The sequence below is a fragment of the Arachis ipaensis genome, chromosome B4 (genome assembly GCF_059453495.1).
Source record: "Arachis ipaensis isolate K30076 ecotype BB chromosome B4, ASM5945349v1, whole genome shotgun sequence".
NCBI lineage: Eukaryota > Viridiplantae > Streptophyta > Magnoliopsida > Fabales > Fabaceae > Arachis > Arachis ipaensis.
Window position 1 is genome coordinate 129,229,375 of NC_142439.1, and position 25,973 is coordinate 129,255,347.

The 25,973-nt window shown below is 29.5% G+C and overlaps 3 protein-coding genes and 1 long non-coding RNA gene across 8 annotated transcripts; 2 read left to right on the forward strand and 2 right to left on the reverse strand.

Annotated features, from left to right (window-relative positions):
- The first annotated feature begins 3,282 nt into the window (after window positions 1-3,282).
- LOC148569184 (uncharacterized) lies at window positions 3,283-4,172 on the forward strand. 2 transcript variants are annotated; one of them, XM_088485696.1, is made up of 2 exons: window positions 3,283-3,716; window positions 3,807-4,172. In XM_088485696.1, the coding sequence occupies exons 1-2, from the start codon at window positions 3,372-3,374 to the stop codon at window positions 4,107-4,109; spliced, it is 648 nt and encodes a 215-aa protein (XP_088341822.1). In that variant the 5' UTR covers window positions 3,283-3,371; the 3' UTR covers window positions 4,110-4,172. The 2 variants fall into 2 exon arrangements, 1 of the variants encoding a protein (XP_088341822.1); XR_015881294.1 differs by having other exon boundaries at window positions 3,674-3,716; window positions 3,810-3,947.
- A 260-nt stretch (window positions 4,173-4,432) lies between these two features.
- Window positions 4,433-5,393, reverse strand: LOC110263956 (uncharacterized). Its single transcript, XR_015881342.1, has 2 exons — window positions 4,973-5,393; window positions 4,433-4,854 (listed from the first exon to the last, which is right to left on the reverse strand). It is a non-coding gene; the product is annotated as an uncharacterized LOC110263956 (long non-coding RNA).
- Window positions 5,394-8,604: 3,211 nt separating this feature from the next.
- LOC107637022 (putative fructokinase-7) lies at window positions 8,605-14,468 on the forward strand. The gene is made up of 7 exons (XM_021121673.2): window positions 8,605-8,782; window positions 9,196-9,458; window positions 9,609-9,821; window positions 10,028-10,225; window positions 12,026-12,166; window positions 13,160-13,276; window positions 14,099-14,468. The coding sequence occupies exons 1-7, from the start codon at window positions 8,680-8,682 to the stop codon at window positions 14,225-14,227; spliced, it is 1,164 nt and encodes a 387-aa protein (XP_020977332.1). The 5' UTR covers window positions 8,605-8,679; the 3' UTR covers window positions 14,228-14,468.
- A 1,122-nt stretch (window positions 14,469-15,590) lies between these two features.
- On the reverse strand, window positions 15,591-23,942 carry LOC107639802 (MADS-box protein SOC1). Of its 4 annotated transcripts, none has more exons than XM_016343399.3 (9): window positions 23,554-23,942; window positions 23,062-23,169; window positions 22,612-22,845; window positions 18,295-18,376; window positions 17,423-17,484; window positions 17,202-17,301; window positions 16,900-16,941; window positions 16,165-16,206; window positions 15,591-15,966 (listed from the first exon to the last, which is right to left on the reverse strand). In XM_016343399.3, the coding sequence occupies exons 3-9, from the start codon at window positions 22,791-22,793 to the stop codon at window positions 15,838-15,840; spliced, it is 639 nt and encodes a 212-aa protein (XP_016198885.1). In that variant the 5' UTR covers window positions 22,794-22,845; window positions 23,062-23,169; window positions 23,554-23,942; the 3' UTR covers window positions 15,591-15,837. The 4 variants fall into 4 exon arrangements, with proteins under 4 accessions (XP_016198885.1, XP_016198887.1, XP_088340185.1 ...); XM_016343401.3 differs by having other exon boundaries at window positions 22,612-22,810; window positions 23,554-23,915; XM_088484059.1 differs by having other exon boundaries at window positions 22,612-22,810; window positions 23,394-23,915.
- Between the last annotated feature and the right edge of the window lie 2,031 nt (window positions 23,943-25,973).

Sequence of the window (25,973 nt, forward strand, 5' to 3'; positions counted from 1 at the left end):
TAATCTGTCACACTTTTCAAATTATCTATTTGCCTGTTATTGTTTTTCCTACGACAGCGTTTTAATTTTCTTTCTTGCAAAATACAAAATTGCTAAAAGAAAAAAACCATTTAGCGCATCTTGCATGTTTTAGCGTCTTCATTCTGAGTCAAATACGTTTCTAGTTTAACAAATTTTGTGCAGAGCAAAAAAAAATGCCACCAATCCACCATAGTAAAAATAATATGGGTAAACTATTATTTTGGTCCCCTACGTTTGGGGTGAATTCTAATTTAGTCCCCAACGTTTAAACTGTTCTATTTAAATCCTAAAAAGATTTGATTTGCATCAATCAAGTCCTTCCGTTAAATGGGTGTCAAATTATTGACGCCGTGTCCGACGTGGCAAGGAAGAGTTGATAGTGGTTAGTAAACGTGTAAGCCTTCCCGCCCTTGGACATAACGCATGCTGCTTACCCTGACTCTTCTTCTTCTTCTTGTGAAGCACGAAACGCAAAGGAAAAGCCAGAAACCCTACCACTAGTCACTGAAAGATTGCGATTCGCAGCCAGAGAAGTGACATTGTCGTTCAGTTACGTTTAAGCTCCACAGCAGCAGTGAGTTTGAAACCCTTGCTTTCCGGGAGAAGATTGTGTCAGGTATTCCATTGTCAAATCTTATGAACCCATTTGGTTTTCATCTTAATGCGGGTTTATATGTAATGATGTATGTTGATGTGTGATTGTTTTGTTTTGTAGTTTCATATTCGTTTCTTGTTCTGTTTTGGAAGTCTTTGTTTTGCCCTAGTGATTTTATTTATGCATTTCTGTTGTTGTTGGTCAATGTGAGAATTTTATGAAGTGTATTGTGTTTGTGTAACAGTTTGGTCGAGAGATGAGCAATTTTAGTGTCAAGATACACCATGGGGGGAAGTTCGGGTTTGATGGTGAACCTTTACACTATGTGGGGGGTGAGACTTCGATAGTGGACTACTGTGATAAAGATAGGTGGAGCAGGTTCGAGGCTATGGAGATAGTGCTCGAACAGGGATATGTGGTAGAGAATATCGCTGCAATGTGGTATAAGTCTCTGAACGATGAAACAGATGTAGGGTTGAGGATGCTTCACACAGACAAGGATGCCATGGACATGGCTAGAATTGGAATGAGGGACAACATGGTGGAGCTTTTTGTTGTTCACAAAGATGCTGTTGCTACTACTAGGAAAGGCTGCACTATTGAGGAAATTGAAGAGATAGATGGTGATGAGGCTGCTGCACCCACTGCAGACACTATTGGGCCTGGTCCAATTGTGTTGCACAAGGCCCAGTTGCACAAGGCCCAATCTGTTGCTCAGGCCAAGGTGGGTGAGAAGCCCAATGTGGTGACAAAAGCCCAGAATGATGTGCTGGAGGATGGTGATGAAGAGAGGTCAGAGGGGTCAGATTTCTCAGGTGATGAAGAATCTGAGGATGATGACTACCAGCCAGGAATTGATGATGAGGGGGACAGTGATGAACAATGGAGTGAAAATAGCTCTGGAGATACTGATATGCATGTTGCATTTGATGACAGCGATGATGATTGGAATGCTGATGGGGGTTTGTATGATGTTGAAGTCACAACTACAAAAGATCCTCAAAGGCCGAAACAGAGTGTTCCAACTGAGAGAGAACAAGGAGAGCAAAGTGGCAGTGTTAATAAGGGTAAAGAGCAAGTGGTGGCTGCTGGATTAAGGGATGAGGATGATGGGTATGACAGTGAGGGGTTGTGGGATGTCCCTGTAAGTGATGATGAAGGGGATCCCTTGTTCAGGAGGTACCCGGTGTATAAGGGATTGAAGAATATGAAGGAGTATAAATGGGAGGTTGGGACAATGTACGTAGATAGGAATGCTTTTAAAGAATGTGTAACGAGCTATGCCGTGCACAGTGGTAGAGGAATATGGTTCTCGAAGTGTGATAGCCACCGGTGCAAAGCTGTTTGTAAAGAAGGTTGCAAGTGGTTTGCTTACTGCCATAAGATGAAGCGAGAGGATTCATGGCAACTGACAAGCTGTTACAAGAAACACACATGCTCTAAGGCCACCAAGATTGGTATAATGAGTTCTCAGTGGCTAAGTAAGGCTTTTATGAAGAAGATCTGTGAAAACCCGAAAATCAAGTTGAGAAGTTTGATAAAGAAGGCTCATAGCAAGTGGAATGTGGATCTCACAATGACCAAAGCTGCCAGAGTGAAGCAGCAAGCCCTGGATGAAATAAATGGTACCTATGGAGAGCAATATAGGAGGATTCATGACTATGCTGCAGAGTTACTGAGGTCTAATCCAGGGTCCACTGTTCAGATACAAGTGGAGAGACCTCCTGAATTTGAGCTAGAGACACCACCTCCTGGTACGGACCTGAGACCACGATTTCAGAGGATCTATATCTGCTTGGAAGCTTGTAAACGGAGTTTCATGGTGTGCAGACCCATGATTGGCCTTGATGGATGCTTCATCAAGACTCCATATGGGGGTAAACTGCTAACAGCAATTGGATGGGACCCCAATGATCAGATTCTGCCAATTGCCTATGCTGTTGTTGAAGCAGAGACGAAAGATTCGTGGAGATGGTTTTTGTTGAATCTGTGTGATGATTTGGGAGTTGATAAGATCAGATGGTGTACATTCATGAGCGACCAACAAAAGGTAACTCTCAACCTAAACTTGTGTAATTAATTCTTTCTTTAATTCATGTCTTGCTGTTATTGACTGGTGATGTTTTTAAATTCTGCTTTAAAGGGATTGATCCCAACTTTTGATGAGTTGCTGCCTGGCATAGACCACCATTTTTGTGTCAGGCACTTATATAGCAACTTCAGAAAAAGGTTCCCAGGTGTTCAGCTAAAGATTATGATGTGGAAGGCTGCAAAGGCAACATATGTCCAGGAATGGGAGAGGAGGATGAAGGAGATTCAGCAGGTTGATCAAGGAGCTTAAAATCATCTCATGGAGATCCCTGCCAAGTATTGGAGCAAGTCCAGGTTTAATTATTTTCCTAGAGTGGATACACTTGTTAACAACATGTGTGAGTGTTTTAACTCTGTTATTGTAGAGGCTAGAGAGAAACCGATTGTTTCCATGCTAGAAGACATTAGGGTTTATCTTATGAATAGGTGGTCTGATAACAGGCAAAGTATAGTAACATATGCCGGAGAAATATTGCCAAAAATAAACAAGAAAATTGAAAGGAAGTTTGATAAGGGTGGGGAGTGGCTGGCCATATATGCTGGTAGGGACAAATATGAAGTGTCTAGCAGTCAGGGTAATAGAGCCAAGTTTGTTGTGGACTTAAACTTACATGAGTGCTCCTGTAGAAAATTTCAACTAACAGGTTACCCTTGTGAGCATGCCATGAGCTGCATTAGGAAAATGTGTCTAGATGTTAAGAACTATGTCAACAAGTGTTATAGGAAACAGACCTACGTGGACTGCTACCAACATGTAATCTACCCACTGAATGGACCAAATCTCTGGTCCCGGACTGAGAATGATGATGTGCTGCCACCAGTGTTTAGGAAACCAATAGGGCGCCCAAAACTGAGGAGGAACAAGACTGGTGATGAGCCACGCAACAATGGACCACTGTCTAAGTTAGCAAGGACTGGACAACAACAAAAATGTTCATATTGTTTTGCACTTGGTCACAACAAAAGAACTTGCCCTAGAAAACGTAAGATGGAGGCTGCAGCAAAAAAGGTAAAGTTGTTATTGTCAATTTGATTTCAATTCCTTACATGTGAATGTTTATACTATCCCATTAACCCAATTTGTTGTTACTGTTTATAGCAGAATGCAACTGCACAAGCCAAGAAAGGGGCCAAGAAAGGGGCTGGCACAACTAGGACTCCAAAACCCAACAAGATCCCTGCCAAGACAACAACACAGCCAGCAACAAGACTTCAGCCAAAGAGGAAGAGCAGTACACAAGTTGGAGGAAGCCAGGAGTCACAGACATCATCCAAGAGAGCTAGATGCAGCAGCAGTGCCAGTCAACCACAACCATCAATAGCAACAGTCACTAGCCCATCAAGGAGGTCCCTGAGGTTCATGGCAAAAACACCACCTAGGGCCTGGAAGGCATTGGGATGAAGAACATAGTAGATTTTAGTGATTCCATCTGTTTTGTAATGAATCTGTCAATGACCAAGGACTAATGTCCCTATGATACTTTAGACACCCTACTTTAAGACTACTACTGTCATGTTGATCTCTTTTGTGTTGTTACCTTTTCATGGTTATATTTAAGGCTTGTTTGGATATTGTTATGGTTAAGAGAAGCTACTTTAAGACTTCTCCATTATCTAATGAATTACATGAATTTTCAGCAGCAAAGTTATGTGAATTGACAAATTAAGCCTTGTTTTTATTAGTAGATAAAACTGAAATAAACTTGTACAGAGCCAAATAATGTATGTCACAATACAGGAACTCATTGCTATTCATTTCAATCAAAAACCTTACAATGTTTACAGCAAATGGCTTTACAGACACAGCCACAAAAAAATTTCATTCTCTTTACATTACTGTTATCACCCAACTGTATGTCAATTTTTTCAATCCCTAAACAATTGACATTCCCTACAAACCAGGGGACAACAACAGAATGGCAAAAATAAACAAAATGCTAACCCCCTAAACCTCAATTGAGTCGATCACATAGCAGCAGCCCAGCCAGTGTCCATCCAACAATTCCAACACCAAGTGCCAATGCAAACTTCCTTTCAGCTTTCTGCAGTTCTTCTTTCAACGAGCTTGCTTTGTTCTTCGGTCTTTGAATTTGTGGATCTTGTCCTTCAGGCTCTGCCCAAGCAAAATAATCGCATCCATCTCCTATCTGTTCTCAACCAAACCAACACGAACACACCAGCACGAACACACCAAACACTTCAGATCCTTCAAACACTAACACCCAATGCTATTTTCAAACAGGAGACAGAAAAGATGAGACTCACCTGAAAGTTGACGCAGCCCCAGAATCTTCTTCCTGGGTTCTCCGCTGTAGATGACGTGCGCAATACCGGTCTCTCTCCACAGAAGCAAGTCCTCCTTCTCCCACGACTCTTGGTGCTGCTACGCGAACCTTGGGAGGACGACTGGGTAGCCATTCTCATTCTCAGCAGACGATTTTGATTCAACTTTGGGGATTAGGGTTTACTTATTGGACTGGGCAGCATTTTATTTTCCTTTTTTTTTTCCCTGCTTTCAATTCCAACTGTTAACTACAGGCAAACTGCCAACTTTGCCACGTCGGACACGGCGTCAATAATTTGACACCCATTTAACGGAAGGACTTGATTGATGCAAATCAAATCTTTTTAGGATTTAAATAGAACAGTTTAAACGTTGGGGACTAAAATAGAATTCACCCCAAACGTAGGGGACCAAAATAATAGTTTACCCAAATAATATATATAGATAAACAATTTGAAAAAATTGATAATTTGATCATAAATTTATAAAATAATTGGCAAATTAGTATGAAAACCGGGCAATATACTAAGTCCCTAAAAAAGTTGAAATAAAATAAAATAGAAACAAAAAACATTTGAATAGAGAAAATTTACCGTACGAATTTCGCGAATTCCACGTTCATTGGTAAACACTCGAGCAAAGTAGAGCCTTGTATTTTGACCATTTTCTCTTAAATACGGAAAAGCTTCCTTTATCTTTAAAATATATGCAATTAACCAATAAGGCAATAATAACAACAATTAATAGTTAACTCCACTAGATAAAATCGTCTACAAAACAGGGCAATTAATGAAAAGAAAGGGGAAAAAATCATATATGCTCCTCAAGGAAATTACAGATAACAGAGAACACAAACAGATAATGGTAAATAATGAATCTTTTGTTTTATGAGAAGTTGCCATTTTTATAACCTGAAACACTACATAATGGACAATTAAGTTCATCACATTTTGACATCATCCGACTATATATCTTGACACAAAATTAAAACAACTTTTCCATAACCATCCATGATTTCACAATTTATGGTTAACAACCGTAGCTGTGGCCGCAATATTGTTATTGTGGTGTGCATAATTTATACTGATGATATTTTTTATACTTAATTGTCTTATAATAAAATTTATTAGGATTTATTCGTCTACCAAAAATGATCGAAGGACTAATTTATCTAATGAGAATAATTCTCTATGAATTAATAAAACTTTATTGGAACTTATGATATTTTGGAGATCAATTTGGGTGTTTATTCAAAAAATAAATCAGAATAATAAAAAAATAATAAGGAAGAGAGTTTTGTGCATACTACTTCAGTTAGCTGTCGAAGATTAGCATCCTTCCTCCATATAAACGTAAGATACCATGGGATATTGATTTCTGTTCCTGCAAAGTCATCCAGGCTATGATTGTTTCCAATCTATGCCACATCATAAAGCAATAATTCAGAGAAAATTTGTATGTTCTATCACACACAAATTAAAGAGCATCCAAGAAATGAAAAGAAATACCTTAACGAAAGTTACAATAACCGCATATGGGGAAGGGGGAGGAATCTGCAAGCAATTTTTGGAAACAAAATTAAAAAGAAATCAGAACAAGCATGAAACAAAACAGAAAAAGAAACATGCTGTAAGAAAAATAAAAAATAAAAATTTAAAGAAACAATCATTTTACTCAGAATTTTTATTTCAATTTATATATCTAACTATCTATATCAGAAATGTGACATATATGATATTCATTTTTTCAGTATACCAGAGATGATTTCAATTTATGATCTTCTATGATTAAAACAAAGTAACGGAACGTGGAGAGGGAGAGAGAGAGGGAGAGGGAGAGAGAGAGAGAGAGACAGACAGGGAGAATTTGGTGGTCAGAAGAAGGTGGTGTTGGTGGTCGTGACGGGTGTGCCGGTGGTTGCGACCGAGACCTTGCTTCTTCCTCCATTTCTCTTTTTCTTGATCACTAACTCTTTGGTACACTGTTTCTTGCACTTCACGCAAATCAATCAAGTACGATTCTTGAAGAAGCCATGCAATTAACACTATGCTCTGCTACGTAACAATATGACAAGCTGGTTTTTTTTTAAAGAGAAATTTGGAAAAGCAAAATCTTAGACAATAAAACTCTGCACGTTGTCAAAACTTATCTCAGTTAGTTGAGAACTAACTAACTAACTCTCTTCTTAACCGTCAAGTTGCATTCTTCACGCTGCACAATATACTGTACCTAGCTAAGTACTTCAATTCGCATTGTATTTTTATTTGATTTTATTGGGGGAGGGGTGAACTTTAATTTTAGATAGAAAAAAATAATACTTTGATGGAAAAAGTTAATTAAGAAAATAAGTAAGGAAAGGGGAGGAGAGGGGTAGGGTTATAAAACCCGAATCGAACCGGTCAATTCGACAAAAAAAAATGGTGAAAAAAATGAATTTGATTCTAAACCGGTCTAATTTAGGTTCAAGAACATTACGGCTCGACACAAACAAAACTAAACCCAAACCGGTACAAAAAATTTATGCATCTACAGTAGATTGGTGTGGTCCACTCTATACTATTTTCGCAAGTTATCATTCTTTTTCCACATTGGCCTTATAAAGGCTCATCGAATGAGCTATATGTGAGTCTAAAGAAACAAGGAGATTTTGGAATTATTACAGAAAAAATCTAAGGGTCAGCAATTTTTATATTTTGTGATTAGTACTTAATCATTAAAAGAAAAATGAGTGATTTTTTACTATTGGATGAAATCTCACACCATTAAAAATATTATTGATGGCCAATTAATGGTTACAAAACACAAAAATTGCTGCTTCCTAGCACTCCTCATTATTACAATGAGAGAATTTAAATATGAGTGTATCTAGGCATGAGGAATGGTATAATGGTAATTAGACTAAGTTACTTTTTTTTTTAAATCACTTTTTATGTCAGTTAATATACATATTCTATTTTTTTTTAACCATAGATAGGAAGACTCGAACTCACAACTTTTTAGATAAATATAGAGATTATGTCATTTGAACTATAATCCATTGGTTAATATACATATTCCATAGCCTATACTATCTTCAATTAAATTATTTTATATTTATTTAATTTAATCTTACTTTCATATTTATTCTTTTTTAAATTAATTATATTTTTAAAATTATATATAATTGTTAAAATGAATTTTAAATAATTTAAATATTTACAAATTAAAAAATAAAAATATTCATTATTAATTATAATGTATTTTTTTTCTTTCTATGATTATAGAATATTTTTAATAAATACTTGATGTATATAATATAATAATAAGTATAAAGTGCATTATGAATTATTATAATTAAAAATAATAATTTATATATAATAATATAAAAAATACTTATTGTAAAAGAAATGAAATATGATTCCCGTTACCGGGTACCGGCATTTTTGTTACAATAATTGTCAACCGTATAAAGTGAAAATGAAATGTTTCGGAATGATTAGTTAGGATTGCATGTGTAATGTGTTGGATTCTGGGCAAAAAGGAACAACATTGGGGTATTAATAGGAAAAGTAAGTGATAAAATTCCATTGAAATCGGAGGAAAGGTTAAAAAAATAGTAAAAGGAAACAAAAAACAATGCTATGCATGATTTCTATGGTGAATTGGTAGTAACTCTCCAAAGAGGAGGGTTGCTGATTTCAACAAGAAGATGAAGCCTCCTGCTCCAGGGACAGGCTGCTGCTTCCCTCCTATCTTTGGCAAGTCCCGCAGTCGCTCCGGAAGCTTCCGTCTTGTTTCTAATCCCTCTCTTGGTATGCCTCTTGATTCGCGTGAAAATATTTTTATGCGAAAATAATAGTTCAGATATTAATTTAATTATGCCTCAAGAAATGTTAAGATATACAACTGGAATGTTGATTATGAGCAATTTCTTTTTTGGACATTAAAAGAATCTTGTTTTGATTATTAAATTAAGAAATACATGAAATTAGTGATGGGGTTTATGTTATTCATCTATTATTGGTTCCGATCAGCTTTTATGTTATTTAAGTTGTTAGCATTAGAAATTATTTTAATTAAATTCTGCTAACCGATACCATGAATTTGAGTTGGTCAAGTGGTTAACTCACTAGTGCGTCTTTTAGTTTTGGTTAGAAATTAACAATGAAAAAAGGTTATCTGTGAAGATGAGTAATCTAAAATGTTAAAGATTATTATTGAGCAGAGTCGTCATCAAGTAGAAGTAGTGGGAGAGAGAGGTCATCATCATGGTCACGTGGGAGAAGAGATAGTAGCCGGCATCAGCAGCAGCATCAAAAAGCAGCAATGGTTGTGTGCTTTGGAGAGATGATGGTAAATTTGGTGCCAACAGAGAGTGGAGTGTCCCTTGCTGATGCTGTTGAATATAAGAAATCCCCTGCTGGTTCTACTGCCAATGTTGCTATTGCAATTTCCAGACTCGGTGCTTCTTCTGCTTTCATTGGCAAGGTGACTTCACAAATTCATTACGCACTCAAATTCACATAATGACATTGCTTTCTTTCTAATTTTGATAATTGGTTGCAACCAACAAAACTTGAGAATTTCTACCTGAGTCCATATCATCTGTCTAATAAATAATAATATTTGCAATGTAAGGTCGGAAATGACGAATTTGGGTATATGCTAAGTGATATTCTGATGCAAAATGGTGTTGACAATTCTGGGCTTCTGTTTGATGAATATGCAAGGACAATGCTGGCATTTTATGCACTCAAGAGTGATGGTGAGCCTCAGTTCTTGTTTTATAGACACCCAAGTGCTGATATGCTTATTCGACCTGAAGAACTTGATGTCAGGCTTATTAAGAAGGTAATTAATTAATAAACTAGTTAATAATCATGCCAATTCTTAATGAACTCACTTTGTTTATTTTGATCAACATACGTGTACAATGCTATTTGATGAACTTTATTATGATGAGTGTTTACATCAAATAGTATAGACAGCAAATTTCATCATATATGAGATGAACCAAACTTATGAATTTATGAAATATTTATTGCATAATGATGCAGGCAACAATATTTCATTACAGTTCATTTAGCTTAGTGATGGAGCCTTCAAAGTCATCACACCTTGCAGCAATGAATTTGGCCAAAATGTGTGGCTGTCTCCTTTCTTATGCCCCAAATTTGACATTGCCAATATGGCCATCTTCACAGGCAGCTAGAGAAGGCATCTTCAATATTTGGAACTTCGCTGACATTATTAAGGTAAATAATATGTTTATGTGCTTAATTATAACTAACAAGTAAATTAATTAAGATAAACTTATATCTTCCAACATAATTTTTATATAGACATCGATCACACCACTAGAAATACATTTGTTACTGTCGAATTTTGCAACCAAATCCAAAGGTAAAATTCGATAATAATTATTGTATTTCTAATAGTATATTTTTCAGGTATTAGTGTGGTAAATATTATGTTATTTCTTGATATTTTTTACTTATGTGATAATTTTTTAACTATAATTCTATGCTTATAATCAAAGAAAAATGACATAGCAATATTACTAATTGGAAATGTTAGTTGATAACTTATTATTTCTCTATTTAAATTTAAAATTTAATTTTATGTTGATTTTACTTTTGTCTTGTAATCTTCTTAAGATGTAACACATATATATATACACAGATAATACACATCTGGCTCCGTGGAAAAAATATAAAAATATTCTTTCCAATGTTAATTCTTGACGTACCTCACATTGTTTTTTTCTTCTGGATGAGAAATTTAATGTCAAAAATGATATTCAAGTATAATTTTACTTTATTTAATTTATTTGGGATTTAACTTTCCACTGTTCTAACTTATGCAACTCTCATAAAAAAGAGAATAATTTCAGCACAATAAAACACACAAAGTCATCCCACTCGGAAACAAAGACAAAAGCACAAAAAGACTATAATTCTTTTAGTTTGGATAAATTAAAGTTGGCGGAGTGTTAAGGTGGGACCCACAGAATTTTCTCTATGTCGGGCTAAGATGCACAAATCTGAATTTTTTATTTAAATTAAATAAATATATAAATTACAAAAATACATAAAATATGAAGTAATTATGTAAATATTTAATCATATATATCTCAAACGCTAAGGTTCAGATTAAACATGTTCACGTATCTTGGGTAACTCGTTTCTGAATTTAACGTATTTGGAATATTAAGATTTTCTTCTAAATTAAAATGTATTTCGAATATTTAGTACCCAATCTCCTAAGTAAAACATATTTCGAGTGCACTTATGTTACGCGCATCGTCTGGTCACAGAATAAAATTTCAGATGTTGAGATATGCTATTTTTTATCTTATCTCTCAGCATTTGAAATGTGTATGGTTATGTATTTATATAATTATTTCATAAAAATATATATTTTCGTAATTTATATATTTATTTAATTTAAATTAAAAAAAATCCCAATTTTCTCTACATCATTTTCTTTGGAATGCTTATAATTGATGGATTATTACAAGGGTTTTTTTTTTTCATATGTATTTTAAAGGATATTTTAAGAATATTCTAAAAGATATTTGATTAAATATTATTTTAATGTATTTTGTCAAAAATTAAAAAATTTATTATTATACTTTAAACATTTAAATATTTGATCATAGTTCCTCCAATAAGTTTTTCTGTTAAATTTTACCTTTATATTAAATATTGATACATTTTATTGTGCCATTCAGCTAGCTACATCACCAGGACAATAATCAAAATAAAATACTTTACATTTTATACGAATTAAAAAAAATGATGAAATAAAAAGAAGAGCATGTTTTTCTAGACAATAACAACGAAAGAGCATATCTTTCTAATAAGATTACAATCTTGCAACTATAATAAATATTACTTTAATATTAGTATTTTTTAATAATTAACCATGCATTAATTTTTATTTTGTTATTTAAAAAATAATTTAAATATACAATTAGTTGATAACAATGATATTTTTATATAAATAATATTTTTCATAAGATTAACGTGGTTTTTTATTTTTGGCGAGGACAGCTAAATTCGGAAGAAGTTCGGTTCTTGAGTGAAGGTGATGACCCTTACGATGACCAAGTTATTATGAACAAACTCTTCCACCCTCATCTCAAGCTTCTGCTTGTCACTGAAGGACCACGTGGCTGTAGATACTACACTCGGGTAATTAATTACACCAATAAATAGAGAATCAAAATTTATGCATGTGGCTAACAAAATTATTATTTCTGAAAAATCAGAAATCCATATGTTTTTTCAAAAAGTATTATCAACCAGAAATTCATTTTTACCGAAAGAAATAACCAAATAACTAGTTAAATTTTTGTCTAATTAAGTCTTCCTGATGAATCCAATCAATTTAGGTTTTTCAAGATACAAACAATGTTAGCTAATGAGTTATAGTTCAAATGACATAGTCTCCTTATATTCAATTAAGAGGTTATGGGTTCGAATCTCCTATCTTTAGTAAAAAAAAAAATATAAACAATGTTACATAATTAATAAAATTTATTATTTTTATTTTTTAATTAATATTTTAAATTTTAAATACTAAATTTTAATATTTTAAAATCTAAATCCTCATCTTAATAGTATATAAATAAGATGTTAACTAATACTAATAAAAATTATTATCCTCTAATATTTTTTAAAGTTATTATGTATATATAAAAAATTAGTTATCAATTCAATTATTATTATTATTATATATAAGTGTGTGTAACACAATTATGTTGTATATTAAAAATTAATTATAAACATTAGTTACTATAAAAAAAATATATATTAAAATATAAATATATATTTAAAGTGTATAAAATAATATATATATATATATATATTAAATTTTTTTGTATATTTTTAATATGTATTTTATATGTTAGCATATATTCTACATCAATTATATTATGCATACACACAAAATTTGCTACCAATTTGACATCTTAAAAGATTTTTATTATACTATTGTAGATAAATTTGATTATTCTACTTTTGATCCTTCAATTCATTACATATATTTATGCAAATGAACATTGCCATTCTTGATTCTTGAAAAATAGTCGGAAATACTTTTGAATTAGTCCTTCAAAGGCATTTCAAAATTAAGGGTCAAATTATTGATGTTCAAATTAAATGTAAGTGTGCATGAACATGCAGGACTATAAAGGTTGGGTTCGTGGGTTTGAAGTGGAAGTAGTTGACACAGATGGCGCAGATGATGCTTTTCTGGCTGGATTATTGAGCATTCTTTCTGCACGCAAATATATTTATAAGGTCAACATTTACTTTTCCACATCTATTTAACCTTAAATTTCAAACAATGTTATGTCTATTTTAATATGTGAATTATTCGCCAATAAACTATAACTCAAATGACATAGTCTTCTCATATTTTAGGACTTATAAGCTTTTAAAATTTGTATGTTTGAAATATTTTCAAATATGTAAGTTTTTTTTTTCTATTTAAATTAGGTTTAATAATTCTGTTAGTCTCTATAGTTTCACCAAATTTTCAATTAGATCTTTATATTTTTTTTTCTCTTTTCAACTGAGTTCTTACACTACTTTTAATTTTGTAATTAAGTCCTTTTTCATATCAAAAACGTTAAAATTAACAGAATATTTCTCCCAAAATATATACGGTCAAAGATCTAATTAGATTTTTAATTATGAATACCTTCAATTTACAAAGAAATATTCAGTTAACTCTAAGATTTTTTACACTATTAAAGATCTAATTATAAAATTAAAAGCTGTATAGAGACCCAATTAAAAGGAAAAAATATAAAAATTTAATTAAAAATTTGATAAAATTTAAAGGACCAACAGAATAATTAAACATTTAAATTATATATAGTTGAGAAATATTTTTTAAATATAATTAATAATGTATTTTGAGTTGATAGATTACCTATTTATTAGAGTTTATACCATATTGACATAACAATACTCATTCGGTCATTCCAATTATAGAACTTATTCATTATCAAATTGAAGGCATATAGTCACCAAAAAAAAAAAAATTTGAAGGCATATAATGTGAGTTGAATAATAATGTTGAATTAATCCTCTGCTAAACAAGATTATTTGTTACAGGATGAGAGAAAGTTGAGGGAAGCTCTTGCATTTGCAAATGCAAGTGCTGCTGTCACAATGACAAGGAGAGAGGCCATACCTTCACTCCCAACAAAAGATGCTGTCATTAGACTTCTGCTCCCATTTTAATTAATGAGCATAGAAATTAAAGAAGAACTTGTATTAATTATTATCATTTTTATCAAACTATACTATGTGCAGCCCAAAATCATCAAAGATTCAATTCTTGCCACCAAACTAAGACTTGTTCTGAAAAAAATATGGATATAACATGCATGTTCTTCTAAACTTTTTCCAGCAAAGTAAGAACATGAGTATTAAATTTTTAGTAGTTTAGAGGATAGCAATAAATTTTTCTCTTCCTTTTTCACTACTCAGCCACATCTTGATTTGAACTTGTGGGTTTGCCTATTTATATTTTTGGAGATATTTAAGAAAACAATTTTTTCTTCTATTATTATTGTTTTCAAGAGGGTGGCTACCGGCTATCCCCCATTTAAGAACAGATACATGTCACGGCATAAATGGAATTGTTAATCTAAGTTTAGTATTAATTATTAAAATAAATATATTTTACTCAGTAAATAGATATTTTACTTTTTATCACTAGATCTATTATCATTAATTAGAATATATATAGTTATATACTCTCACATTTTTATTTTTTTCTATTTTTTTTAACATATCATAAAGTTATCTATTTCAAAAATTTAAACTAATAGATAAAAACATAATGATTATATATTTAATACTATTGTATAACTATAGTTATCCAATATAAAATAATAACCATAACAAGGGAGACACTAAGTGAGTTAAATACTTAAATGTAATGTAGACTTAGGTTTAATTTGAAAAAACTTTTACTTTTTAAAAGTAGTTTATAAAAACTAGTTTTTAAAAGATAAATTTTTAACAGAAATATTTGGTAACCAAATAAAATCAGCCAAAAAGGCTATAACTTACCTTATTTAGTATTCATTAATTGTTACGATAATTAATTAATGCTAAATAAGGCAACTTCTGACTGTTTTTTTTATCTACCTAGCATTACTCGTTTTTTAAAAATGTAGCATTTATATTTGGTAAATTAAATTAAAAATAACTTTTAATAAATTCAAGCAACAACAATTACGTTTGGTAAAATAACTTCTAAAATTTAAAAATATTATAAAAGACATAAATTTAAAAGTTAAATTTGAAAATTAGTCAATATATGAAGTTATATTAGACTTTTAAAATTTGAAAAACACAAGCTAATTTTAAAATGCTCCACCTTAATTGTTTTTAAAAGTACTGCAATCTTTTAAAAATTACAAGTACAGGCACATGATCTTTTTGATTTATCCAAACACAAAATGAAGAGCTTCTACTTTTAAAAAACACAAACACCTCTTCAAAAAGTTTTACCAAACCATCATATGAAATTAATTACAAGTGAACAGACACATCATATGAAATTTCTGGTAATAATAAAATAAAGGCTAAAGAATCAGGAAAAAGCCTTTATTAAACTCTAAGCATAAAACTACTATTAGTAGTACCTAAACATAATTTTAAGTTTTACTACTGACTGAATTAACCTATTCGGATGCCAGTATTATTATTGATCTCTATAGGAATACTGATAACATATCTGATATGAGATTACTCGTGCATAAAATAAGATAATAGGACTTCCTCTTATTTATACATTTGCATAGGTCATACTGATGATGGAAGGTTAATTTTTGTTTATCTCAACTAGACCTATGTAGTCCAATGAATAATTCAGTCTCCACATCTGAACTTGGACTACTACTTTCTGGGTAGGATTGTTCATTTTCTTTTTGATCCTTTAGAATTGCCTGTGGTGCTTGAATGCCATACTGCACATGCATATCAATTTCAGACAGAAAAAGTTCAATTTTTTTTTTAATATTGAAACTTATACACAATATAAGTTATAAATTCAATTGTAATTTTTTTTAACTTTTCTAATTTTTTTAATTTAAAACAAAATTCTATAGCAAATATATGCAAAATAAACAATGACTTGATATAGAAGTAACTATAGGTAATTTCACCTGTTCTGAAAGCTTGATATTTTCAGCAATTAGAGCTTTTTCCTGAGTTATCATTGCAAACACATTAGATCACTCTTTGTTATGTAAGACAAACATACGTCAATCCAATAAAGATCCAGCAAATATCCATAAAGATTAAAAAGGTACGAAGAAAACTGTGACAAAATTCAAATCTTTTCTTTTGTATATCTAAGTTTAGAAATCATAACTAAAACCTTGTAGCATTTTTTGTTTTAACATGTATCATGTACTCGTAATAATGCGTAGAAGTAAATACCATATACAATCTTAAAGAATAGAATAATTCTTATTACACACTAGAAAATTATGTGAACTTGATGAATAAATGGACTTTGTTTTGAGATTAAGTGATATTATGTAATTATCTTTTTCATACCTATATTACACCTAACTTAAATTTTCAAAAATTTTGTATGTAACAACTATAATGGAAGACAATGTAATTTCTTAAAATAATTATAAAAAATAAAATAAAATTAAAGAAAGGAATGAGAATAAACTAAACCATTTTTTATGATGAGATACATGTATACCATTTTAATTTGGGTCTTAAATCTCTTGAAGAAAAGTATGTAAAGTTTGGAAAATAGAAATTAAGTGCTACCAATTTAGTTTGGAAGTTCAGTTTTTTATCACATTAATGTATTACAAAATCCGACTATATATGCATGGATTTAAGTTCAATAACCTTGCAAATACATATAAATTTATTACCTTTTCCTTTAGTTGGTCAATTTGTTCCTTGTAAACCTGAGTCTGAAAAATTATAAAAAATTTTGGTTAGTATTTGAGTAATCTAAAAAGGACTTTCAATTTCTAATGCAAAAGTCTCATGTATAGATAGATGAACCAGTCAGTATTGTTATGTAATACAAATGATGTTATTTATCTACATTGCAACATTTAATTGGATATATCAAGGTAACAAGAATTTTAAGCTAACTGTATATAGAAATTAAATTAAATTAAATTAAAAAACTTAATCATCAATAATATTTTTTATGTATTTTGAGCACCTTTCTAGCTCTAACACTGATTACACTCTTTTCCAATTGTTGTTCTATTTGCTGCAACTCTTCTAAGGTACACGATCCCAAACCTTCTCCCACCAATTTTCTGAAAGAGAAAGAAAAATATAAAAACATTGTATTCTTTAGCTATGATGAACATAATTCAGTATGAAATGCAAATGTCCGAAGTTAAAAAGATTGAATAAAGATAATTCAAGATCTTAAACCGTTTTGAAGCTTCAAGAATCTCAATCTTCTTCATCAAACTTGCCGTTTCTTGCTTCAAATGCTGTTGTACACCCATAAAATAAACAGTAATTCCATTTAATAATATGGAACTCAAATTAACCAATTATCACTAATATTTATATCATGAGATAGTTAGTTATTCATTATAATTATAAACAGAAACAAAAAAATATATCCAGTGGACTATGTGACACTAATTAATTTCCATACATTATAAATAAAGATGATTTTTTTGGAAAATAGTGAGTGATAGAATGAGCTGAAATAATAATACAAGAGTATTAGTTCAATGATATGAATTAATAAATACAATTTAATTATAGATTAAATAATTTTTAAGAAGATTTAATAAATATTTATTTCTACTAAGTAAAATATTGATTACAAGGTCAGACATATAATTAGTAGAGTAATAAATAATTTGTGTATTTAAGTAAATATCTATAGCATTGTATTTATTATCAAATTGTTTATTATTTACCACTGTCTCACTATGGTCAGTGCTCAGCTATTCATATTATTTGCAGATAGTTTGTAGTTCTGATTTCTGTCTCAAAAATATATTATCAACAATTTAAGGTTGTTTACCGGTATTAAGAAATACAAATAAAGATAAAAATAAGACAAATGCAAATCATGCAAACCAAAATTTTTCTTGTTAATGAATGAAAAAAGGGGTAAATACAAAATTAGGGTTCTATATATAACCGTGATTTATATAATAGGATGCAAGGAAATAATGAAGAGTACTTTTGACTAGTATCATAATTGTCTTTCTTATTTAATAAAAAAAATAATTGTCTTCCTTGTATAACTAACTATAAGAATAAGAATAATAATAATAATAAACCTGCGTATTTTGTTCATTTGATCTAGGTGTTGTTTGAGCATTCCGTGTATGTCTGCGATAGCGTTCAATTGTCTCTTGCATGCTGTATTGTTAAACAATAATAAGTAAATAAACAATCATAAAGAAGGATATTTGGACGTATTACTTTCAAAAAGTACTCAATGTTATTCTAGATATTAGCTCTTTTAAATGCACCAATGATAAGATTAACAGATTAGCTGATAAGATTGTAGGCAGCTATTATTATTAATCTATTGTTCAAAATCTTTTTGTATTTTTTCCAGTATAATATAATTACTCATATATTGAGTATAATTTTGACAGTCTCTTTAATATTCTATTCAGTCCTAAAAGATAGTTTACATACTCTTGCTTCTAATTAAGATGAGACTAAAGCAATTGCATATATACAAATGAGGTTGAATCATGTCTATTTTGCCACTGTATTTTTTTCTTGAACATTGTTTATTTATTTATTTATATATATAAGGTTTACTATATGACATTTCTTGTTTTTCAACAAAAACCAAAAAACCAATTCACTTCTAATAATTTTAGTTTGGTTTTCTCTTAATCATGTTAGAAAGGTGAGATTTTATTAACTAAATTCTTTCTACTAAACTATTATTTTTATTCACATAAGTTTAGAATGCTGATAAATATATTTATGAATGAACAAAGTTAGTTTTATATTTATGAAAGATATGTAAATTACTATTTATATCCATAAATTTTTATAACATTGATAAATTTATCCATGAATAAAATTAATGTTTAAGTAAATTTGTCATATAGAGTCTATTTTTTTGTGAATAGAAAACTAATTTCATTCATTTATGATTAGATACGTCAGCATTTTAACTTTGATAGAAGAAATAGTAGTTTATTCTTCTTTCTTTGTTTACCATGCTTCCTTGTATGTAAAAGAGTCAGATTGTGACTGCATGAGTTTTATGATCTCAACTACTAAACACATGTAAGTGTAAAATTTGCAAGAATCGACATCTACGGATGCATGACTCAAATAACAGACCCAAGATACTTGTCAAAGTATTTCACTTCTTGAATAACAGAATTTAAGTTAACTACCAAGTTCTTGTCACTTGAGTAAACTTATTTGATTCCATATGAACTAATTAGCTAAATTTGAACTAAAGTTGTGAATCATTTACTCTATATTCTAGAATAATTAAACTCAAGCCTAAACTATGTATATTGTCACCAAATCTGCATAGCAATGTAGACATAATAAACTTTTTAGTTATATCAACAGAATATCTCATTTTCTTAATAGTAATAATCATAATAATAAAAACAAATCTCCTAAAAGTATTAAAGTAATATGTGTATATATATTGCAAAATTTGAAAACGTTTATTAATCTCTGATACATGACAAAATTTTGAAGAAAGTTTTATCATTATACCACTTTTTTCAAACGTTTAAACTGATAGAAAAAGGGCAATATGAATAGTTATATTCTCAAAAATAAAAAAATAATATAAGATAAATAAAAAAAGAAAAAGAAAGCCTATGCAAAAATAAGCAAATCTTAAAGAGACTCTTGTTAGAGATATAACTATTCACATTGTCTTCTCTCATTAGCTTAAACTTTTGAAAGAAATGATATATGTAATGCATGGTATTAGAGTTTTATGTTAAAAAATCTAAAGTTTCATCATCCTTGATAAATTCTAAAAGAAAAAGAATAACAAAAAAATAAAAAAAAATGTAGAATTTAAGTAAATCCAGAAAAAGCTCTTATTTGAAAGAGTATAGAGATATAAATATTCATATTATTTTTTTCTATCAACTTAGACTTTTAAAAGAAGTAGTTTCATAATAGCACTAAACAATAAGCACATATATTTGATATTTTGATTCATAAAAGGTAGCAAACTTTAAGAAAAAAAAAAAAACAAGTCATGGTCTTCACTGTATACATCGTACTTTACCATTTTTTTTTTCTCCAAATACTGTCATATGCATCAATTCTAGAGAACATAACCTTTAATCTGTACCAACTTGATCCACAACATTTCTCAAAAAAGAAAGGAATAAAAAGAAAGCACATGCATCTCTTTTAGACAGATAAGGTTTTCAAATTATGTTCTTGGTTATATTAATCACACCCATGTACTGTACTACACAAGTTGATTGGAAAATTTTTTAATGTAAGGACATCCATTATATATGATACAAAAGTACTAATAATAGTATTAATAATAATAAATATTAATGGCATTGTACTAACATCTTGGGACAAGGTTTGTGTGCATCTTAATTAGTTGTATTGAAAAATGTAGCACATCACTGAAAAATTGCACACTATTTCATGGAACATCACAAGCTCCCTACAGAAAGAACATGATATCCATATTTTTAATTTTCTTTTGGCAAATTGTATCACTTGAACAAGTTTACTCACTTTGTTTAGACTTTAGACATAAATAGAATCTTGTACATATTTCTTGAACCGAGAAATAATAATATATTTATTGGTCAAAACATATGGTAGGTAGGAATAACAAGGCATTTTGATAACAAGAAATGCCTCATTTAATAGATATTTAGCACAAAAATAAAATAAAATAAAAACTCTTCTCTTCTATATATGCACTTTAAATTCATTACTTAATTACCACTATAAGATAAACATAATAACCTTTGATAATAAGAGAACTAGTACATTCAAAATAAATACACAAAAAATAAATCATCCAATTAAGTATCTTTAATTTCCTGTTTTAAATATGTCTAACATTCTTGTGATGAGATGTTTATTATTATTAATAATGACAATTTAGAAATAACATGGTTATTAATTATGTCATGGATGGGTTTATGATATATTGTGTCTCTCTCATGAACTATAGATGTCAGTATGATTAGTACATATGATATGATATGATACAACAACATTGACCAATACCTCATTGCTTTCTCTTAGCTTTGCCATTTACTTATGGAAACAAGTACAATTCCTTTCAGAGAATTTTTCCCCTTTTCTAATGTTAGGTAGAGAAAGTGGCGGTATTATACTATTGGAAAGCTTGAAAGTATATTGGTATATTGGTGTTTCAGTAAATTTTGATTGTTGATTTTAATTATATGTATTATATATAATTTTTAAAAATTACTGAACTATTAGTATAGCAGTACACTTAGAAATTTTTCTATACTATTATGTTTATGGTTTAGTTATTAAAACAAGACAAATTAATTAATTACTTAGCTTATTGCACAGCCTCTTAAAGGGTTTAATAACTTAGCTTATTATTATACTGTCTATATTATGATTTAAAGAGCTGCCACTAAAATCTAGAAAGAAAGTATAAGGAACTAACTTTAGTTAGTCAAATTTTAGGGTTTAGATTTATACTTTAGAATTTAAGATTAAAATAAATAAAATAATTTTTAAAAAATGAGCTGATGCTAACTGAAAAACATTGATTTTCTAACATTACTTAAATCTAAAACACTCACTTTACAGGCACTTGCATAGTCAACCAATAAAATGCAACAGTTCATAATAAGTTTTAAACAAAATGATACTACTGAAATCCAAATTAAAAGCCAAGGGCATATATATGCATGTGCCTAATAAATATGATATATAATCATGTATTAGATTTTAAGTAATTTTCCTTATTTCACAGTGACATAGTCATTTCATTTCACTACTGCACATGTTCTCAAACATAATGTAATAGTAGTCAACAATCATTCAAAGGTTTCCTTGAGTCAGTTGTTAAACTCATAATAGAACCATAAATGTAAACAAACAATAGAGAAATTTTCAATCTAAACTCAACAACTCCCGCTGTTGTAGCCTCCAAAAGTAATGAAAGAAAAAACACAACATCAAATAGAACTCATAACTTGTTCAATACTTCAATATCCGTAGTACTATTGATAGGATAACATATATACTATTATTTATTCTTTGTCTTATCACCTTACTAACTTAAGATAGAATGTATATAAGTACAACCTACACTTATAAAGTGAAAAGATATATGTCAATTTCTAATCTAATATATAAGTACAACCTACTACATCGTTTTTATCTTTTTTACAAGAATATGAAATCATGATGAATATGAGTGATCCATCCATTTCTCATAAAACCAATTCTCCTATAGCCAACATTATTGAGCATGTTATACATAGTGATGAAAACCTACTATATACACAACACACAACAAGCACATATACTTAATTAATTACATAAATACATACTATGAAGAGTAACATATGCAATAACAAGAACACAGAGAAAATGAAATAAAATGAAGGCAAGAAATAAGTATATACCTGGAGCTAGAAAATTCATAAAGCTTGCCTCTTGGAGAGAAGATGATGAGAGCAACCTCGGCATCACAAAGAACAGAAAGCTCAAAGGCCTTCTTAAGCAGACCGTTACGCCTCTTTGAGAATGTTACTTGCCTGCTTGTTGCGTTCTCTATGCGCCTCATCTGAGTCTTTCCTCTCACCATCTTCCTTCTTCTCACCACTTCAATGCAATTCAATCCTTCTCTCACAGTAATACTATTTGTACACCAAAATTAACCATAAATATATTTATATATAAATATATGTATTATTTTTACATTTTAACATGTATTTTATTTTAATATTAATTTTAATAACTGATTTTAATGTGTATTGATTTTAATAATATATAAAATTCACAAATGCTAATTAAGTTCTGTTGAATTAGAACATGGATCATCAGAGAAAGAGTAGTAGGAGTTAATTACTCACCAAGTAGAAAATAGAAATCAGCCCTCTTTTCTCTTTCCCAGCAAATATTAAAACTTGAAATTTTTAAAATAAAGTAGCTAGCAGCAGGAGTTGAAGAAGATCTAAAGCCTGTTTCACATGAAAAATTATCACCAACAGATTCATTAAAATCAATATATCACTCAACAGTTTTATCAAAGGGTATATATTACTAGCATTAACTAATACCCAAAAAAAAATAATAATAATAATACAAAATGTTAGAAATGAAAGAATATCTAAACTCTAAAGAAGAAGAAGAAGAAAAGAAAATTATTTAAAAATAAAAAATAAAAACTTGAAAGAGTTCAGACCTCAGATATGTAGATTTGTACGGAGAGGAACACAATTCTTAGCACAGTAGTAAAAATAGTGTTCCACAAAGAAGGATCTAAACACCAAGAAACACAAACACCCAAAAGATAAGTATTTTTTTTCTTTCCTTCCTTATCCTAATGATAGATTGATTCTTACCAGGTAGAAAAAACAACCTCAGGAAATAATCCAATAAGCAGAGTAGTTGCTCAAATAAGCCAAGAAGTGATGAAGTTTTTTTTTTTTTTCTTTTTTTGCTTCTGTGTTTGTGTAAAAGAAAAGGGGAGGGTGGGAGTGATATTTTGTTACACCAAATTGGCAAAATCCCAGAAATCCTTTTGACCACTACTAATGAAGATAAAAAGAATAAAGCCTTGTTATGATGAAAGAAAAGAGATTGGAGAATAAATAAAAGAAAGGAAAAAAGAGAAGAAAGGGAAGCACCCAAAAGAGAGCAAAAACTGAAGAGAGAGAGAGAGAGAGAGGGACCAAAGTTTCCTTATTGATCCAACTGTTCCCATGTAAGGTTCCAACAGCCCCACCATTTTAAGAAACAAATGATTTTCTTTTGGGATAATAGAGAAATTGAAACCTCATCTTTTTCTTGTTTTGGTAAAAACCAAGTCTATTGCTTACCCGAATAAAGAAATCTTTCTTTGTTAAATTGGGTATATATACAATGATATTGAATTCAATGAATGAGAAATATATGAAAATATTATTTTAAATTACAGATAAAACAAAATGATACTAGTAAAATCATCATTTTCAAAAAAGTATTTCATCTTTCAACTTTTAGAGGATTTTATTTTTCTTTGTGACAATTAATCTTCTAAAGAAATATAGTGTACTAATTTATATTTTATTATTAGTTTCAAGAAAATTTTGATTATATATTTTATTTTTATTATGATAATAAGTATATATTGCATATTAAAATTATATTATTAAAAAAATTAGTCACAATTGAATTTAAGATTAAAAAGTGTTACAATTTACAAAATCACTCCTCTTAAAAATTTAAGTCGATAAAAAGAGGTAATATAAATAATTATATTTTTAATATTTTTTAAATAAAAATTTCTTTTGAAATTGTTTATTCTTTTGTATAATTTTTTATTTATCTTATGTTTTTTTTTATTTTAAAGTTGTAAAAATTAAACTCTAAATTTTTTAATATAAAATTTTGATATCATTTCATAAAATTATTTATTTAAAAATTTAAATTAATAAAAAATAATATAAATAATTATATCTCTAATAATTTTTTTAAATATTAACTATAAATTATAAAGTTGACAAAATGAATATATGTACACACTCTCAAGTCTTAAATTGAACATAACAAAGATATCTGTTTTATTTATTTATCTAGCCTTTGAAAAGACTGGTGTGGAAAAAATGAATGGACACAGAAACTTGAATAAAATATTATTATTATTATTATTATATGCATACGATTATCATGGACACTACTTTAGGAAAAGAAAGAAAATTGAATTGAAAGCATTGGATGAGAGAGAAAGTGGGATTGCAGTTGAAGTGTGGGACACAGCAACTTAAGTTAAAAATTGAGGGAATAGTACAATTTTAGAAACACATCAACCTCGTCCGTACAATCACGTACCTCACTAGCCAATAAGAACTCGAAAACGCAGCTACATGTCATAATAACCTTTTATATTTCAATAAATTTTGTATAAATTCTTTTTTCAATGGTACCCTACTCCTCTCCTTGTTATTATTATTATTATTATTAATTATTAATTATCACTATGAAGTATTAATTATAGTTATTGCTTATTATTGATAAGCTTACCTAAAAACCTGTACTTGTTGATTCCTAAATGGCTAAAAATATGAAAACATCTTAACCATCGAAAATGGAAACAAGAGAATACGACACTATGTGGTTGAAATTTGAAAATATAAATATTATGAGTCATTAAAATTTATTATTATTTAATTATTAATTTAATTTTTTAATTTAATATTTTTAGTTTAATAATTTAATTATATATTTTATTTCATATTTTTAAATATTAATATTAATAATTAATTAATAACAAAAACTAATAATTTTTATAATATTAATAATTTATTTTAATTTAATAAATTCTAATAATTTTCTAATATTTTTCATTTAAAAATGTCCAAGTATTTTGGTGTGATAACTAATAACAACATTCTTTCGGTTAGGTACATTTACTTCGGTTGTTAATAAATATCGATTTTCTTAAGAAAACAATAAAATTCAATGAATAATCGATTAACAAAAATTTTACATGTTTAAAAGTTTAAAAATTATACATTCGAAATTTGAGTTAGCTCCTAATTTTATAATTCTTCTAGAATTATCAAATAATAATAACAAGAAAAATGGGCCGGGTGGCCTATAAGGGGAAAAAAACATCTAATCAAACAGAAAATTAAACATCTAGTAATAAATCCAGGTCAGATGTACGCAAGCGCGTCTCTTTTTCATTTTTAATGAAATTATTTTACATAATAAATTTTTAGATCATAAAAATTTTGATATATTATATTATGTAATCACTTTTTAAAAAAAATTATATAAA

Bases quoted from the DNA above. Each gene is read 5' to 3' on its own strand.
- LOC107637022 (XM_021121673.2), top strand. From the start codon at position 8,680: ATGAAGCCTCCTGCTCCAGGGACAGGCTGCTGCTTCCCTCCTATCTTT. The intron at 9,459-9,608 runs GTGACTTCACAA...TTGCAATGTAAG, and splicing joins CTTCTGCTTTCATTGGCAAG to GTCGGAAATGACGAATTTGG. The intron at 10,226-12,025 runs GTAAATAATATG...TGGCGAGGACAG, and splicing joins ACTTCGCTGACATTATTAAG to CTAAATTCGGAAGAAGTTCG.
- LOC107639802 (XM_016343399.3), bottom strand. From the start codon at position 22,793: ATGGTGAGAGGAAAGACTCAGATGAGGCGCATAGAGAACGCAACAAGC. The intron at 17,485-18,294 runs GTTTATTATTAT...GGTGTACAACAG, and splicing joins CAAATGAACAAAATACGCAG to CATTTGAAGCAAGAAACGGC. The intron at 16,207-16,899 runs GTAATAAATTTA...ATGATAACTCAG, and splicing joins TTGACCAACTAAAGGAAAAG to GAAAAAGCTCTAATTGCTGA.
- LOC148569184 (XM_088485696.1), top strand. From the start codon at position 3,372: ATGAGCTGCATTAGGAAAATGTGTCTAGATGTTAAGAACTATGTCAAC. The intron at 3,717-3,806 runs GTAAAGTTGTTA...TACTGTTTATAG, and splicing joins TGGAGGCTGCAGCAAAAAAG to CAGAATGCAACTGCACAAGC.